General features: G+C 39.4%; 1 protein-coding gene across 1 annotated transcript in view; it reads left to right on the top strand.

Annotated features, from left to right (window-relative positions):
* Positions 1-15,949, top strand: part of rnf220b (ring finger protein 220b) — a 34,900-nt gene extending 18,951 nt beyond the window's left edge. Inside the window, exons 2-15 of the mRNA XM_088005002.1 lie at positions 3,561-3,687; positions 4,638-4,680; positions 5,271-5,363; positions 6,651-6,693; positions 6,995-7,084; positions 11,485-11,528; positions 11,837-11,918; positions 12,233-12,329; positions 13,577-13,636; positions 13,789-13,847; positions 13,974-14,058; positions 14,801-14,909; positions 15,536-15,610; positions 15,689-15,949. Of these exons, the coding sequence (XP_087861128.1) occupies positions 3,561-3,687; positions 4,638-4,680; positions 5,271-5,363; positions 6,651-6,693; positions 6,995-7,084; positions 11,485-11,528; positions 11,837-11,918; positions 12,233-12,329; positions 13,577-13,636; positions 13,789-13,847; positions 13,974-14,058; positions 14,801-14,909; positions 15,536-15,610; positions 15,689-15,760 (1,079 nt within the window). The 3' untranslated portion in view covers positions 15,761-15,949. The remainder of the gene's footprint in view (positions 1-3,560; positions 3,688-4,637; positions 4,681-5,270; positions 5,364-6,650; positions 6,694-6,994; positions 7,085-11,484; positions 11,529-11,836; positions 11,919-12,232; positions 12,330-13,576; positions 13,637-13,788; positions 13,848-13,973; positions 14,059-14,800; positions 14,910-15,535; positions 15,611-15,688) is intronic.
* The last annotated feature ends 1,237 nt before the right edge of the window (positions 15,950-17,186 follow it).

The following is a 17,186-nucleotide window of genomic DNA, read 5'->3' on the forward strand; positions in this document are numbered from 1 at the left end:
ATGTTCAAATGATTGATTGGTCTTCAACATGAAAAATAAATAAACAAAATTGTTCTGGTTCTGACGCAGCAGAACACTGTGAATTTTAGTCTATAAATTACAGAATCCACACACCTCTTCTTAACAGATGTGATTTGGAAATGTTTTCCAGGCCTACTGTTTGGTAGGGTGGGGGATCTGTCTATTTCTGTTTTAAAGGCTGCAGAAATAAGATAATTAAATAAGAATATTAATCAGTCGTCCTCTCCCCTTAAACTATTCACAGCTCATCATTGAGTCTTTCAGTAGGATAATGACTCAAGACATAACATTTATTCAATAAAGAACGTGGTCATATAATCATCCTTTTTTTGTAGCCATCTTGTTGCCCAAACCAAAATCAGATCAAATCATGCATCATAGACAAGAGAGTTTAAGAGATTAGCAAAGAAAAATGGGGAAATTTTCTATTTTCTGTGTCTTTAACCCTCATGAAATATCATGAAAGAAGAAAAGTTGCTTCCCTATTTGCAAAAGAGGATTGTATAAAGTATCAACTCCAGGGCTACCAGCAGTTTTGTCATCTGAAGTTTAAAAAAAACGGAAAGATTACAATAATTTCTTCAACTGGATCCTTTACCAACTAAATAAAGTTAAAGTCCGGTTTATTTGTTACTGTTTATTTATCTACAATGAAGATTACCTTATTTTTTTAGAATTTCTGCACATCTGTATCAATGATGTGAACATATTTCTTCTTGTCTGTATTTGTCAACTAGTGGACGGCGGAGTAACTCAAATCAGAGAACTCCCGTCAAAGCATTTTACAATGCTGGTGCAAAACCTTCATAGAAGCAGAGAAAAGGCCTTCTCCCACGAGGGCTGTGGGAGAAAACGGCAACTGGACAAAAATCCTAGACAGTCAGGAAACAAGGTCTTGAACTGGCGAGACACAAAGAGAGAAAAAAGTGAATCAGACATGGAGACAGTGAATCCATTTGGAGATGGGCCAGTCAAACTCAGCACATCCCAGAGAGAGCGGGCCAATCCATCCGAGCCAGTTGCCGTAGTGAGGGAACAGTTAACAAGCCCCGCAGGCAGGTTTTACAGCCCCTGTTGTGTGTCTCAGACCCCCCAGGCTGAAGAGGGGCTGAGGTTGACTAATACTGACAGGTTTTATGTGGGCAAGGGCTGAGGGCAGCGAAGGGGTGGAGACGCGTGAAAAGGTACTCATGAACCAACAACTAGTGCTTACAAGCGTCTAGTAGGGAAAGTATGTACACACACCAACACACATTCATCTCTGCATCCAAACCACAAACACTCTGGTCCCCCACACCATTAAAACGGATGTCTGTGAGGACCAGAGGTGGCGGATGGATGGTGCATGGGGGGGCAGGGGAGGCTGTAAACAGAGAAAAAGAGGGGGAGGCTTATCCAAAAAGGGCACCAATAAAACACCTCAAAATCAAATCCCATTGCTCTTATCGCGGCGCCATTTAGAGACGTTATCTGTGCAGGTAATGTGGTTATAAATTCAATTTCACCACACAGATTTCATTGTTTACTGATGCCTGCGTGTTCCGGGCGGCGGAGCGCAGAAAGCCCGGGAACGTTCAATGCGTGTCGGGAAAAGTCATTTGGGCTTCCAGGAGGGGATGCAAAAAAGGCGAGGGAGGATCGGGAGACAGGGTGGTGGTGATGGGCAGAAAACAAGTCACACTCTCATGGACACCTGACTCCAATTTCTATTTTCCATCCCATGTTTTATTTACAGGCCATTTGCTCCCATTTGGCTCCTCATTATGGGGCCTCATAGCTCAACTTATGTCAGTCTTTACAACAGATAGTCTGAAGTTTCGCTGGTCTGTTTGAGGAGGAGGCAGGTCAAACTGTTTTTATATTTTCTTCCGGTGTTTGAATGCTAAGTTATTTCACTGATCTGAATCAAGGAGTTAAACTTTTGATTGCCTAAATAAATCTGTCACTTTTTCATAACTTGTGAAGATAGGAAATTAGGTGCCTCATGCCTACTGGCTCTCTCCTGATGATTGATGGCTTTCAGGAGTAAATCACCTCATCTACTAGGTAAAATCTTGATATAGTAGAGCTCTTGAGGCTCCTGGCTGCCTGCTTATGGCGGTAATCCATCAGTAGGGCCCAATGGGCCGAGCGGCCCTCCTGGGTAATGTTCCTACTGACAGCCTATAATGTCAACATGCTGACAGCAGGGGGCCGCGGTGGTGTGTTTGTGTCTGTTCAGCTTGATTTTACCTTCATTTAAACTGACTAATGGTCTGCTAAGCACAGTATGGTCTGGCTTCAGCTACGGAAGGTGTTAACTGAGCAAATAACAGTGGACGCTAAAGTAATTTAGTGAAATGTACATCCATATTGGTTAAATATTTCTTCCTCATTTAGAGAGGCTTGTAAACATATTCATACTCCATGAACTTTTTCATGTTTCGTCACGTTGAAAGTACAACTTTCACTGATGGTTTTGCACTGAAATTTATTTAGGGGAATCAGAGTAAAGGGTCTGAGTGTATAGATCCACATCACACTTACCAGTTTTTTTTTTTATTTTCTGCAAGAATTAATATCAGATTATTTTCCTTTTACTTATCAATTATGTAACCATTTGTGTTGATCATATGAAATCCTAATAAAAATCAGCAGATGTTTCTGGTTGCACGGTGACACAATGTATAATAATAATAATAATAATAATGTTTGCATTTTCTTTACATTAAAAGTTGTGGTGGTTAAATGCGAAAAGCTCTGCAGGTATTAATACTTTTAAAAGGAGCTACAACCTGCAAAAACAATTTATTTGACTCTGTTTTCATCTATTCATCCATTTTCTATACACCCTTGTCCTTTAGTGTGGTCGGGAGGGTCGCTGGTGGCTGTTTACAGAATAAGATATTCAATTTCTAATTTTTATTTATTTTGGTTTTTGAAGCAGTTAAAAATAAACTGCGTAAAATCGTCATCCCATGTTTTCCATTTACATTTGTTTGGATATGAAATTAGCAAATCTCTAATATGATGAGAAACTACAAAACATCCAATTCAATTTCATTAAATTAAAGATTTTTACACTAAACTTTGTCAATAAATTTATATGTAAAACCAGTGATGCTATTTTTCACTTGAATTTCAGATAAATGTTGCAGTTGACATAATCCATTTTTTAACTAAAACCATTATTGAAACACATTTCATCGAGCATTGGTGTAAAATGTAGGCCAATTTTAAAGCATTTTGTATTGTCTTTCTAAATCACACAATCAAGATCTTATGAAACAAAAACAAATGCTCAAACATTAAATATTTCATAAATAGGTGATAATTTCTACATCTTACTTATTCAGTTTCACAATAAAAGACACGGAAATCCTGAACAACAATTGTAATCACAAAACAAAAACATTTCCACTAATGTCACTCCACAACCATTTTTTTAAAATCATGTAAACTCAATAAGTGGAAGGAAAATGAAGAAATAGTTCTGCGATGCTAAATCGTTTATTCCTGAAGGTAAACGTCTCTGCTTTGTCTTCCCTTGGCCTCCTCAGGTAAGTTGAAGGGTCTGTACGACACTCAGGCCCCGGTGTGTCCAGTCTGCCAGGCCGTGCTGCGACCAGGAGAGCTGCAGGATCACATGGAGCAGGAGTTATCCAAACTTGCCCAGCTACAGATCAGGTACTTTTATTTTAATTAAACTACAAACAAACTGTAGCAAAGTCTTATGCTAAACTTAAAGTAATTATTTTCTTGAATACTAAAATGAAAGACTTTGTCATCTGACCTTCCTGCAGATCACATCTGTACCTTCTCCTCCTGACTCTTCTGCATTCCCCCCCAAGCTTTCACTTTGTCTATTTATCAGTTTATGGTTTTTCTGTCTGTTTTGCATCACTGTGTCTCCACTCTGTTCGGCTCCCATGAGATAACTCATGTTGACACGTTTTGTATCTAGAGGCCTCTCCTCCTTTATTCTGCCCCGCTGGTATCGCTCATCTTCTTTGTCACCTGTGTGTAGTGTTTACAAGCCGCCTCATTGTTCCTCACATATTTCATATCACAGCCTCCCTGGGCCTCTGGGCGACAACTCATACAGCGGGCTATAATGATAATGTCCTTCTAATGGCTGATTTGAGCCTCTACACACTCAGTAACACACACACACACACACACACACACACACAGAGGCTCTTGCTGTGTAAAATTCAAATTTAGACGCATGCATTACCTGCTGCTTAAACCAGAAGAATGATTCCTCCAATAAAGACATTACGCTCCAAATCTGCTTAACGACCGCTCCATGGACAGTAATGGTTTCAAATTGAACTTTGCCCACAGGGACACTCCGGATCTCTGCGTGTGTGTGTGTGTGTGTGAGACAGAGAAAGAGCAACAGTGTATGAGAGTAAGGGTACAGTATCTGTGTTGGCAGACGTGAAATGTGAAGGTTTGAAATGAGTTCTTACACAGACCTGAACACAAATGTATATGCAAGAGTTTGTAAAAGTGCTGGTGTTAAAATAATCCCTGTGGTGTTTGTGTACTTTTTTAGAAGCTGTTCACATATCAGTCATCTTTCTATTTGTATGGCAAAGTAAAAACTTTTATTTTTTTTGTGTCTCCTTTAGCCCCTCTGCACTGCAGCATGACCAACTCATAAGAACATCGAAGGTCAGTAGATATGTGGTCCCTTCATTAAACCTAACTAACTCGTCACACTGTTGCGTATTTGTTTCAATGCGGCACTTAATAGTACTCCAACTTCCAGCTGCCATTGTATTCTGACCCCAGCTGAACCACCTTACCACAGATGTGTTTTAGATGTGTTGAAAAATTCTGCTGCACGAGCATCGCAACTCAGAGATGCAATATTTACCACAAATGTTCTGCAGCATCACTAAAATGTTGCACAGATATTCTTAAAGCTTTGCAAGTCAAATTCTGAAAATGGCTGACTTGACAAGACGTTGCATTTAGTTTCAAATTTCAGCTAATAATTATTTGACCACCTGGGCCATTGACTGAGGATAGAGAATTAAACTTTCAGCCCCAGCTGGTCAGGCAATCAGTATGGGAGGGGAAAAAAGAGGCATGTCATAAACAACATAAAATGCACTCATGTGATGTGTAACAAATTCAGTTTAATTTCTTCACCTTGGTATTAACACAAAGACATCTTTTGAACTTTTGTTGCAACAGTTTTCTTTCATTCCGCTTGAGTTTTTTTAAAACTTTATTTCATTTCTTCTCTCATATTTCAGTCTCTAACACTTTCTCTGCACATCAAGCGTGAAGGAGGCTCTCCTACTTCACCGTCTCGGCCATCTGAGGAACCGCACTCAGACCGATACCAGGTACCGTTTGGAAAAGTAACGTAATGCATGTCAAGTGGTTAGGATTTGTTTTATTTATTGGCTTCCTGTAGATGTGTAAATATTTTCTGGACCATTTTCTCTGACGATGGAAATTTGTTGTATATTTTACTATTTAGTTCTTTCCCGAACTTTTCAGTCATTTACTACAGCTTTATTTTATTTTTTACTTTTTTATTTTTGTCCATTATTCTTTGTTTGCCTGTTGAATTGTACAGAGTAAGGGTCAAATTAAATGTTTAAATTGTTTTAAAATTAATTAACGTTTTGCGCTTCACACAAGCATTTTGGCACTGCTGAGAGCTTCTGCACATTTCTGACTAATTTTAATTTAAGAGCTCCCTGCAGAGCAATTTCTACAATCCAAAACTGTTCACACTGCGGATAAATGACATTTGCAAAGTCTCAAAGGAACTGAAATTAAAAATACCTTCAGTTGATACCAACATATTTTGCTTTGGAGAGACTTTATAGCTGCTTTTAGAAAACGACATCATAAAATAATAAATTGAAACAGTGATTTGATTTGAATTGTCAATAAACGTAAGTAAAATAAATAAATATGGAAAACAAAAAAAATAATAGATCAAATAAATTTTCGACTATAAAATGTCTTGGAAGCCTCACATTAGACACATAAACCAAAAATGTATTGAAGTTTTGATTAAGCTGAATATTTAAGTTTTATTTTTGATTACGGTTAACATTTCATTTTATTCATATATATATATATATATATATATATATATATATATATATATATATATATATATATATATATATATATATATATATATATATATATATATATATTATTATTATTATTTATTTTTTTATTTCTCTGCTGACATTTGCTGTTAAATGTTCAAAAAGATTAAGATTTTATCATCATCAACAGCTGAGCTCTTACTTTCTCAGCCTGGTGCTTTAAAAGTGCTTTGTAAAATGAATCAAACCAAAAAATCTCTTCATGATGCGACTCACACTTTAAGATATAGGAGCAATTAGATGACTGTGATTAAAATACAACATTTCAAATAAATCTACCAGATGATAATGACTCAATTCATATCAATATTAGCAAAGCTAATATAACAAATTTGATCAACCCTATCTTTAGAGTTTTATGTGCAAATATTTCTATGATTGTTAATATTCTGCCAACACTGAAATCTACATTCTCATATTTATTGCAAATAAATAAATAAATAAAATAAAGTTGTTAAAGTTGTTGTGATGACCTTAATCACTTTATCTTGTTTGCTGCAGACGTTTCTCAGAGTGCGAGCCAACAGACACACAAGACTAAATGGTAAGTTGATGCAAAGTGGTCTAAGTGTTGCTTCTCTGCTCTGCAGGGTCACTTTGTGTCCAACATAGTCCAGTGTTTAAAGCCTGCCGTGTTAAGTAGCTTCTAATTTAAAGACTTAAGTAATCAGAGTTGCCTTTGTTCACACACGGTCGCTCAGTCATGTGTTAGTTTTTTAAAGCCCTCCCTCACTCCCCGTGCAGATATCTCCCCTTTTTTCCCACACAATCTCCGCTGGCCTAGCGCCCACACGAGCAGAGGAGCTATTAACCTTTCCAACTTTGACCTCTTGATATGTTAACAGTCGACGACCTCTGCTGGTGCAGGTGCTACGTCAAATCCGCCCCATTGCGCCCACACAGCGCAGGAGCCCACCTAGACTGCACACAAGCTGGTAAGAAACACAGAGAAGCACTTTTTCTTTCTCCCTCCCCGACCCTCGCGTCTGCATGTGGAGTCCTGGATGTGACATGAAGTATGTTTTTGCACAGGCCGAATACCGCGTTCCATCAAATTATATTGCTAAATGTTTCCAAAGATTACTGACTGGTAAGTATGGACAGTTTGGATAATGATTTTGGCTAGTAAGAACTTTAAGAGAAAAAAAATATTGGAAGATATTCTTCAACCTGATTTAATGTGTAAATATTTAATTTTTTTCCCCCATGAAACCATAGATCAATTGTTGTTCATATAAGTTTAGTGACTACCAAGGGCGTAGGTTCGGTCTAAGTTTTGGTGGGGACCTTGACACCTCTCCATCGTTCTGCTCTGCCCCTTGCTCTGCTGTCTGAGCATCCTATGTGAAAAAATATTACATCATTAACAGACCTATTCTACCTCACATTCAGTGCTGACCTTACTAAACACCGGACTTTACAACAAATGCGTTGCGTGATAGATATCTAACTTATGGGTCCACTCACTGTACTTACAGCCGATGTAGCGAAATAACTTCTAATGTCTGTCCTTTTCTTTTTTGGTGGCGACATGGTCTCGGAGACTCAGAAGGAGACGCGTGTGCCCAGCTAGCCGCCGCCTTTTGCAGCTAATCAAAGAACGTCCGACGATTCAACTGACTCCCCTCCCCCCACCCCCCCGACAGCAACTGACTCCCCCTCCCCCCACCCCACCACCAGCAACTGACTCCCCCTCCCCCCACCCCCACCCTCCCGACAGCACCGTTCCGACACGGTCTCGGAGGCTCATAATAAATGTCAAACTAAGAAGCTTCCGTTCCGCGCACCGCCTGTTGCTGCTAATCAAAGATCGTAGATCCACGTTCTTTGAGCCAATATGGCAAAAATTGGTCGGGACTTTTTCATATCCCGTGAATATTGGTCGGGACATGTCCCTACCGTCCCTACCCAAACCTACGCCCATGGTGACTACTCAGTTTACTTATATCTCCTGTAAAAGATCCGCACAAAATCGGCATGTTTTATTTTATTTCTTTTTAATTTTCAGTATAATTTTGCTTTAATTTTGAATATCAGAACAACTTTTCGAGCACCCTTTGTATGAGGTTTACAGATGATCAGCTTACAAAATTTAATGGAGCCTTTATAAACACACAGCGATCAAAGGTAACTTTTTTAAAGAGTGAACTCTACCTGAGATATAAAACCAGGGCTTTATTGCTCAGTAATAATCAACGACAGGATCTCAGATCATTAAAAACACCTTCAGCTGATGTTAAGTGTCCCCTGAAATGACAGCGGCTTTTATGGACTTGCAGCTGTAAATGTCATGAATAAAGAGCTGCTGCATTAATCTCTACTGCGATGATCTACAGACTGAAGCTGGGGGAGGATAAGTAGCTGCTGGTGGGATTTTTCTTGCTTGTGATCCTTATACAACTCTTACAAATGGTTGGTTTTGCTGAGTGATGCTTTAAAAATGAGTCTGAAACGATGCTGCCGTTCTCTCACGGTGAGTTTTGGAGATTTTTTTTTTCCTCCCTCACCATTCACTTATTGTGCGCAAAAGAAATATCAACTTACTGTCCACTTTTTTTTTTTTTTTTACAGTTCCAGTTGTTTAAAGCTTTTTAATGGCTGCTTTGACGGTTGATGAAGCCAATTCCTAATTTATGCAGATCAACACACATCTTTCTGACTTTCCATTTAAAAAAGTGGCCTACTTGCAAAATTAAATTATCAGCACGTAGTCACATTAGTAGTGACTAATAATGAAGTGACTTCAGTGCAATAAAGTGATGCTGTGATCAGCTGAAACTGAGTCCTGGAGGTTTCATCTCCCTCATCACGGAGGAATGGGACACTCTTCAAGAAGCTCAGAAAACTGAGGATTCCTGCTAAGTAAACATACACAACTTAAATGCCTGTGGTTTGTGTGTGTCATCCTGGGTGCCATTTTATGTCACAAAATGAGGGAGAAACTTGTGAGAAAAATAAAGCTAACCCTCTCCCAGCACCACCCGTAAGACCACATAAGACTAAATACTCAGGGAGGTCCCGAACTTGATTGCCTGATGAAAACAACAACAAGCTGAGTCCATTTCAAGGACTTATAAGCAGAACACAGTCACTTGGATTCTGTCTTTTATATATTCCTGCAACAGAAGAAGTTTCTCAGTTTTAATAATTGAAAAGCAGAGGCAGAATCTGATACTTTTGTCCCCCTTCAGTCTGTCTCTCAGACTGGACAGATCCCACTGAGATGAAGTGGCTTCTACCTCTAAATCAGACTGTGGCATAAGAGCTGGACTGAAGAAGGTGAAGCGGGAATAGAACTGATTAACTATTCCTAACATCCATTTTTAATTTGCAAGTTTAAAATCAAAATGAGAATTAATGGAGAATATAAATTTGTCGGACTACCGGAAGGAGTCAAAGTCTTTGAGTCAAACATGTTTGCATCTCCGCCTTTAGGGGAGCAGTCCTGATTTTATGGCTACTGAGGGGGTCATCTGAACAGATGTCAGTAATTTTATGCTTCTAGAGAGGAAGAGCAGTGATATATTCATACTTTAAAAGAAATATACTTCAGAGTGTTGAAATACAGTATATTTAGATTTTCGATTTAGTATTTTATGATACTGTATATAATCAAAATGTCATATTATATATTGTAATCTTCCAATTTAAGATTATTAATGATTATTACCAAAAACAATCTAGGTTTTCCCTTGCTGTCTTTCAAACAGAGAATTACTTCATGAGTAGAGAAATTAAAACTTTTCTTTTTTTCTTTTTTGCTCATTGTGCATAACTGAAAAATCACACAGAAAAGCACCAACATTTATAAATAAAACTAAACTTCTAGTGGTTGTTTTGATGGTTAAATCTTTTAAATTGATAAATATTTTATATTTGCTATTTTCCATGCTAATTAAAATAAATTATCAGCCGTACTACACATATCTAAACACTAAAACTAGATGTTGGAGTGCTTCCAGTGCCATCAAAATGTGTTTAAATATTTACATTAGCAAGTGTGTTCCTGAAACACTCAATAAGGTCATTTCAATTAGACCTCATTCAACCACAGAAACAACTGGGACGCCCTCACACTGAGAAACATGAGGTTAAGTGCCAGAAACGAGCGGAAAGGTTCTGAAATTGGATTCAGCGACAGAGTGACCCCCATAAATGTTTTGGTGAAACATCGCTTTTTGTTTGTGGAGTCATTTATGAGCAGACATCGTCTCAGGCCTGATGCAGAGATGAGGCCAGATGCAGCGTTCTGACTCTAACTCACAACATACTTGTTATTGTCATCCTTGGAGGAGGAGACGCTCCGGCTCCTGGCTGACTCCTCACACCGCTGCTGTCGAGGTCTGTTAGCCTTTACTGGGCTTCATAACCGCACAGAATAATGAGCTTCTAAACACACGTCAGAGAGGCGAGGAGGAGGGAGCAGGGAGGAGGTGCTCCGCCACTGATTAATCAGCCTCACTCTCTCTTTGTTTGATGAGCTCTTCCTCATCTATGACCATCTCTTTAACCCTCATTATGTGCGCTGGGATGGCGGCTCTCGGGTCACGGCCGTGCCCCGGATCCCCGTCCGACTGGGGCCCCGGTGTCATCCAGCTCGCATTAGAGGGCTCTTAAACTTAATGTCCCCTCATGCGATGGGGAGAGGAGGTGCTGTTGGTGTTCTGCCGTGTTAACTTTAATATTTTCAGCGGGGACAGTGTCCTGCTGAAATGACAGAAAAGGGCCCTGATGTCACAGCCGAATACATTATGCAGCTCGCCTGATTCACCGTCATTAAGGAAAAGTCATTTTTAAATATTTTGAAAGTTGCGTACTGCATCTTTCCTCAGACAGGTCAAATGAAAGTTGAAACCCCATCATATTCCACATGCGTGTTAAATGTTATTAATGCCATTACTGCAGTGGAAGATCATGTTACTGTCAACCTTCAAATGTGGGAAAGAAATATGTCTTTTTCTAAAAAAGGCTATTTTGATAAAAAAAAATTCAATAGATTATTGTCGCATCTATTTTCTGGTTCGAGTCATTCTAGTTGATAAATTAATAAATAAACTTAAGATCTTTAGTGAAAATTCAGAAGAAGCATCTCAGTAAAAGATAAAGTTTAAAATATCGGCACCCTTGATGAAAAGCTTTAAAAAAAAATCTGTACTTTAATGCAACAACATCATTTTACACTCTGAAATCTTAAAAAAAAAATAAAAAAAATCTTTAACATTACTTTAAAAAATAATGACAAAATTACTGGTATTATAGTGATTTAAAAATGTAGTATGTTGGAGTTTACTTCTAAACTCATCACAATCTTGTTGTTTCTTCTGTCTGTTTCCAGTCAGGATTGGGAAGCTGAAGAGGAGAAAACCGGAGGAAGGGCAGGTAATTTCTTGACTTTCTTTTTTTTTTCCAACTCGGCATAAAACACATTTTTCTCCAATCTCAGATTAGCACATGCATGGTGTAGCCTGGTGATCTCAGGTTGAGAGAATGTCAGGGGTCCGAATGCAGAGACACCGTTGAGTCGCTTTGTTCACATGGCATCGGGATGGCTGTCAGTCCGCTGTGTATCCATGTGAAAACACCGCCAGCTATAAAAGCACAGATGCCGATACGTAGCTGCTGGCGGTGGGGCGACATACGGGCGTACTCGTGCAGATGGTGAAGCCTGGTGCTTGTGCTTGCTGCAGGAGGCTTCGGCGGACCTGCTGCCGGTGGAGGACGAGTGGAACGAGAGGAGAAGGACGCAGATGACAGCGATAGGGTTTAAAGGTAAGCAAGGATCTGTGTTTGCACAGATGTGTGGGTGTGTGTGCCTGTGTGTGTGGGATCTTATTCAGTGGAGAGTGAATGATGTGACTGAGTGACAGTGGAAGAACCACTGAACTTTTCAGTCCAGATTACGGTGGGGAAGCGTTCCCTGGAGGCTCGCTTAAAAGTAACAGTTTCTTTTAGCAGGGAGGGAAGCTGAGAGGTCACGGCTCGCTGCGAGACATGACTCTTTAACTGTGATAAAAAGAGACACATCTCCTCGTACGGCAGAGAAACAGCTTTGTTTTGGTGAATATTCACAATGCTTTCAGCAGGTTTGACACTGGTGAGCACGACTTCCAGGGAGTGTCGGGACAGCGACGCAGACCTGGACGTTGATGGAGACGATACGCTAGAGTACGGCAGAGCACAGTATCCTTTCACCCTGAATGCAAATATATTAAAAACATTCGATTACATGTCTGAGTAGGCAGTGAACCGAAGAAGAGAAAGGCTGCTGTGAAGTCCACAACTTGATGGCATCAGCCGGGTCTCGTTAGATTTTTTTCCCCCGCTATAAACAGAAGCAAACTACTGCACTCCTTTAACTTGGGTACGTTCACCAGCATAGATCTGCTGCGACACAGTGACATTACAGTTTACATTTCTGAAACCCATGAACATACTCAATGTACAAGCACACATAAACATCCTTTTACTTGTGCTGTTTTTATTAATTTTTTTATAATTCCTTTCTTGCATGTTGCAGCTAGAGGATTTGCAAAAACGCACCCATTTTCTGTGTGCTGATTTTGCGGTCAACTTCTGGCTTCTGCCAGCCAGTGCTGGACAGATGTGAGGAAATGTGGAAAGTAAACAGACAGAGTGACTGTTGGATGCCTGTGTCTCAACGTTTGGATGCATGATGCTCCTTCATAAATGGTGCAAATTATGTTTTCTTTCTATTTTGTTTCTGTTTTTAAAAAAAAAAAAAAAAAACATTTTTAAACAATTTTAACCACCAAGAGAATATGCCTTACATAAAAAATTATAAAAAATGAAAAAGAAAAAGTGCGATTTAAGAAATCTTAAAAAGAGAAGAGAATTAATTAACCACAGATAAACAGAAGCTCACTGCCTTTCACCAGAATACCCAGCCACATCTATAGAGAGAAATGTAATGAAGGAAAACCCCCACTAAGATCTGCAGAACCCCTGAAACCTAGGGTTCTTTAAATTAATCCTAATAAAAAATGATGAATAAATAACAAATAAAACACATTTATTAACACATAAAAGACAATCATTTAGTCATCATGAAGTTAAATCAATTACATTTCTTAAATTTACTGCCTTTTAAATAATTTTGTGGAAAAAACATACACATACCTAAATGTGCTCTTAAACTACATCAACATTGTGTAATGAGGTTTCTTTTCTTTTTTTTTTTTCTTTACATAGCTGTCTTAATGCAGCATTAAAAATATAATCCTCTCCTCTGGCATTTTCTTTCTCTGTTTTTTAAAATAATCATTAAATCAAAAATAAAATAAAAATCATTAACATTTTTTTTACAAAGTGCCTAAGGGCTAAAGTCTGGGGAATTATTCCCTGATGACAGTATTTGTTCTCTAAACATGCTGCTTGTAGTTGTGTGTTTTTCCTGACTGCGGCTGCAGATACAGTGAGACGGATGTAATCCCCTGCTCAGCAGAAAGCTCCAAAGAGTCGGCAGCAAAGTATGTAACTTTCCTAATGATGTCCCGTTCACATTAAACAGTCAGGCAGACAAAAAATAAGAATAAAAAAATTCTATCTATGCTACCTAATCATTGTGATTTTATTTGCAAAGCTGCTTGGCTTTCTAACTCGTGCTCCGGTTGTGTCTCAGCAGCAGCATGCTGCCTGATTCCAGACTGAAGCTCGACTTTCCCAAATGGTCAAACGAAGGTGAGTTTCACCGAGTGAAAACAATGTACTAGATTTTTTTTTATTTTTTCTTCTGAAATGTCTGGTCATGTGTTTTAAATGTTTCAAAGTGTTAAATCATTTATCTGTTTATTTTTTTTCTCTCAGGGAGTCCCTCTACAAGCAGCGGAGAGAAGCAGGACACTACCGTAGCCGGCCTTCCCAGAACCTGCAGGAACGCAGAGATAGAGCCGTAAGTCGGGCTTTTCGGCACGTCATCAACTTTCACCTCGAATATTCAAAACTCGCTGCTCTTTAGTTGTGCAGCACTCAGGAAGTTGCTTGGTTTATGTCAAAGTGATGATAGAGAAACACAAGCTCAGCGCTCACCACGGAGCTGATGATGGTGGTGCTGTCCCATTTCCCAGCATGCACAGGGTGAACGGACAGAGCGAAACATTTTCAGGTGTGAAGGAGCCAATTAGAGCTGAGCAGGTGTGACCGTGGTTTTCTGCAAACCGTATTTTGGCGGCTCGGTTCTCCATCAGATCAGACTTGCCTGCCCCCTCAGCATGATACACAACACTGTATCAATGTGATGATCTCATCCGTCAAGGTCCTAGCAGACCATGCAAGCATGTACACATGTTTCATCACACTTAATGCATTATGTCCCGCCTGTACAGTCTGTTTGCACATACAGTCTATCCTGTAATTGTGTGTCTGTTTGTGTGAGGACAACCCTCCCCCCTCCCCTCCACAGGCCCTGTCTCCTTCCTATGATAAATGAGACAGCCAATGCCGGCAATGTGATTGCTGCTAAATTTCATGCTCAGTGTCCATGTTGGCCAGCGAATAATTTAATCTGTCTTCAATTTTATAAATGACTCTCCAGTGTCAGCGTAACTCGCGCACCTTTCGCTCTGCCATGCTGTTACTGAGCGCGCTCAGCTCTGAGTGTGTGTGCATGTGTGTGTGTGTGTGTGTGCCTCCAGGCTTTCAGAGGACTCCACGCCGACAACCCTGGACGCGCTTAAAGCTCGGATCCGAGATTTGGAGAAACAGCTGTCTAAAGGAGACAGATTTAAATGCCTCATCTGCATGGTGAGTATGATGGCAAATTAAACCAACAGAGCAGAAATGCAGGAAGGAAGGAGAGCAGCAGCACCAAAACTGCTGAAGTCCCTGCAGGGGCCTGTGTTCAGGGCTATAAATCTACATTATTAGTCATGGTGTTTCACTGGAATATAAATATTGGTTTTTGTTTAATCATATATGCAAGTGTCATCTACTGGTTTAGATTTATAAGCCTATGAAAAGCTGTAGATTTATAACAGAAACATTTAAAACTTTGAAGAGTTTGCCTTGACTGAATTACCTAACATTCCACATTACAGTTTATATATCATTTTCATGCACTGTAAGGAAAACAACAATACCTGGGTTCTGAAACCACATACCATTTAAAAATAAAAACACACCAAAAAAAGCATATTTTGTCTAATTTTCTTTTCTTCTAGATAAAATAATTTCCCCTTTTCTACAAGCTTTAAAATTCTGAGCTACTATGACCGTTTCAAAATTAAATGATGCTGGTCATAAAAAATGATTTGTTCCAATAAAATCTCATTTCCTGTTTCTTCATGGTCTTTTTTTTTTTTTCTTAATTGCTTAAGGACATCTAGTGGCAGCTTTTCAAACTACAGCTGTGTGTTTCTGTTTGCCTGCAGGACACATATACAACACCGCTCACTTCCATCCAGTGCTGGCATGTCCACTGTGAGGAGTGCTGGCTGCGGACGCTGGTAAATCCTCCGACTCACACAAACAGAAAAAATGAACTGTAGAGACATTTGTGGACTGAAGACTTCTTTCTGTTTCAGGGAGCAAAGAAGTTGTGTCCTCAGTGCAACACAATCACGTCGCCCGGAGACCTGAGGCGGGTCTATCTGTAGCTTGCAGGGACCGAAGGGGGAAATGTTTCAGTTTCAGCCAATCAGAGGTGGCGATATTGGGGCAGCTGGTCTGTCCCGAATGTCCGCCTTCATCTTCACACGCTCCCGTTTTTAAACAAACAACTAACATCCACTAATGTCCTCTGACCTCCGACCTGCTCCCAGGTCGACTTTTGTGCTGCAGAATGAAACATCAGCTGAGAGCTCAGGCTTTACAAATGCTTTGGGAAAATAATAATTTATCTTTTTTTTTAATCTTTTGTCTGTTTTAAGGGGAAAATGTTAAACTCAAATGAACTGAAAGCACATGTACATAGTTTTGTGTATGTATGTATTGAGTGCTGTGTGTATATGATGTTGACTAGCACAACAGCCTGTTTGTATTTACTGTACAGACTAATGTCTTTGTTTAGTTTCTTTTGTACTTGTTGTTTGTACTACTTTAGGTTTCAAATGTTCCCTGTAATTTCATCTCAGTCAGTCGCATTTTGTCTTTACCAACACTTTTCTTTCATTTACTTTATTAAATGTACTTTTTAATCAACATTACTACATTAAAATGCGTCAAACACTTGTTTTTGTGTTTATAAATAATTTGAAAGGCAGATATTCGTCAGCCTCCCCCTGTAAGGATAACTGGATGTGGAGCGGTTGCCCTTTAAGAAGTGAGTCGAGCAGGATTAGCCAGCAAAGCCTAATGCAGCTCATATGGAGGTGAGGAACCTTAAACCTTTGCTATTTTGAGCCTTTGACACCAACCGTGGCCTAACACCTAAACGTTTGAGCCCAGTACGTAAACAGAAAGATTTTCACAACTCAACATTTGAAAATACACCATTAAGGAAACATCTGACTTCAAGTCTCCAAGCTAGACCCATGTTACCAGTTTAAGCCTCCAAAATGTTCTCAACTTGGTTGCTACGTTGAATTTATGAGGAAATATGTAAATCCAAGCTAAAATGTATTAGTTCTTGTCTGCGTTCTGCTGATGTACACAAACAAAACCTTTGCGAGGACAAAGGAACGCAAGTCAAAGCAGGTTTAGGGTTAGATCAGGTGAAACAATATCCCAAGCTGGTCATCATCACAGTTCAGGTGGTAGTGTAACGCTGAAGAGACGTTTTCTTTTCCACTAGTGACAAGAAAACTGGTCAGAGCAGAGAGAAAACCTGTAGGAAATGATGTGAGACTGAAGTGCAGGTTAAAATCTCAGTGGGTACCGACTCTGAACATGCAACCACAGCTGCAATACAATGGTCTCAATAGAAACACATTCATGTGTAAGAATGGGCCAGTCAAAGTATAGACTTAAATCCAACTGATAATCTGTGGCAATACTTGGGGGGAAAAAAAAAAAAAAAAAAAAAAAAAAAAAGGAGTTTCCAATCACCATCCATCAAATCTGAGTCTGAACTATCTTGCAAAG

The sequence above is a fragment of the Poecilia mexicana genome, unplaced genomic scaffold (genome assembly GCF_051168715.1).
Source record: "Poecilia mexicana isolate PSO_F unplaced genomic scaffold, ASM5116871v1 scaffold_4, whole genome shotgun sequence".
NCBI classification, from domain to species: domain Eukaryota; kingdom Metazoa; phylum Chordata; class Actinopteri; order Cyprinodontiformes; family Poeciliidae; genus Poecilia; species Poecilia mexicana.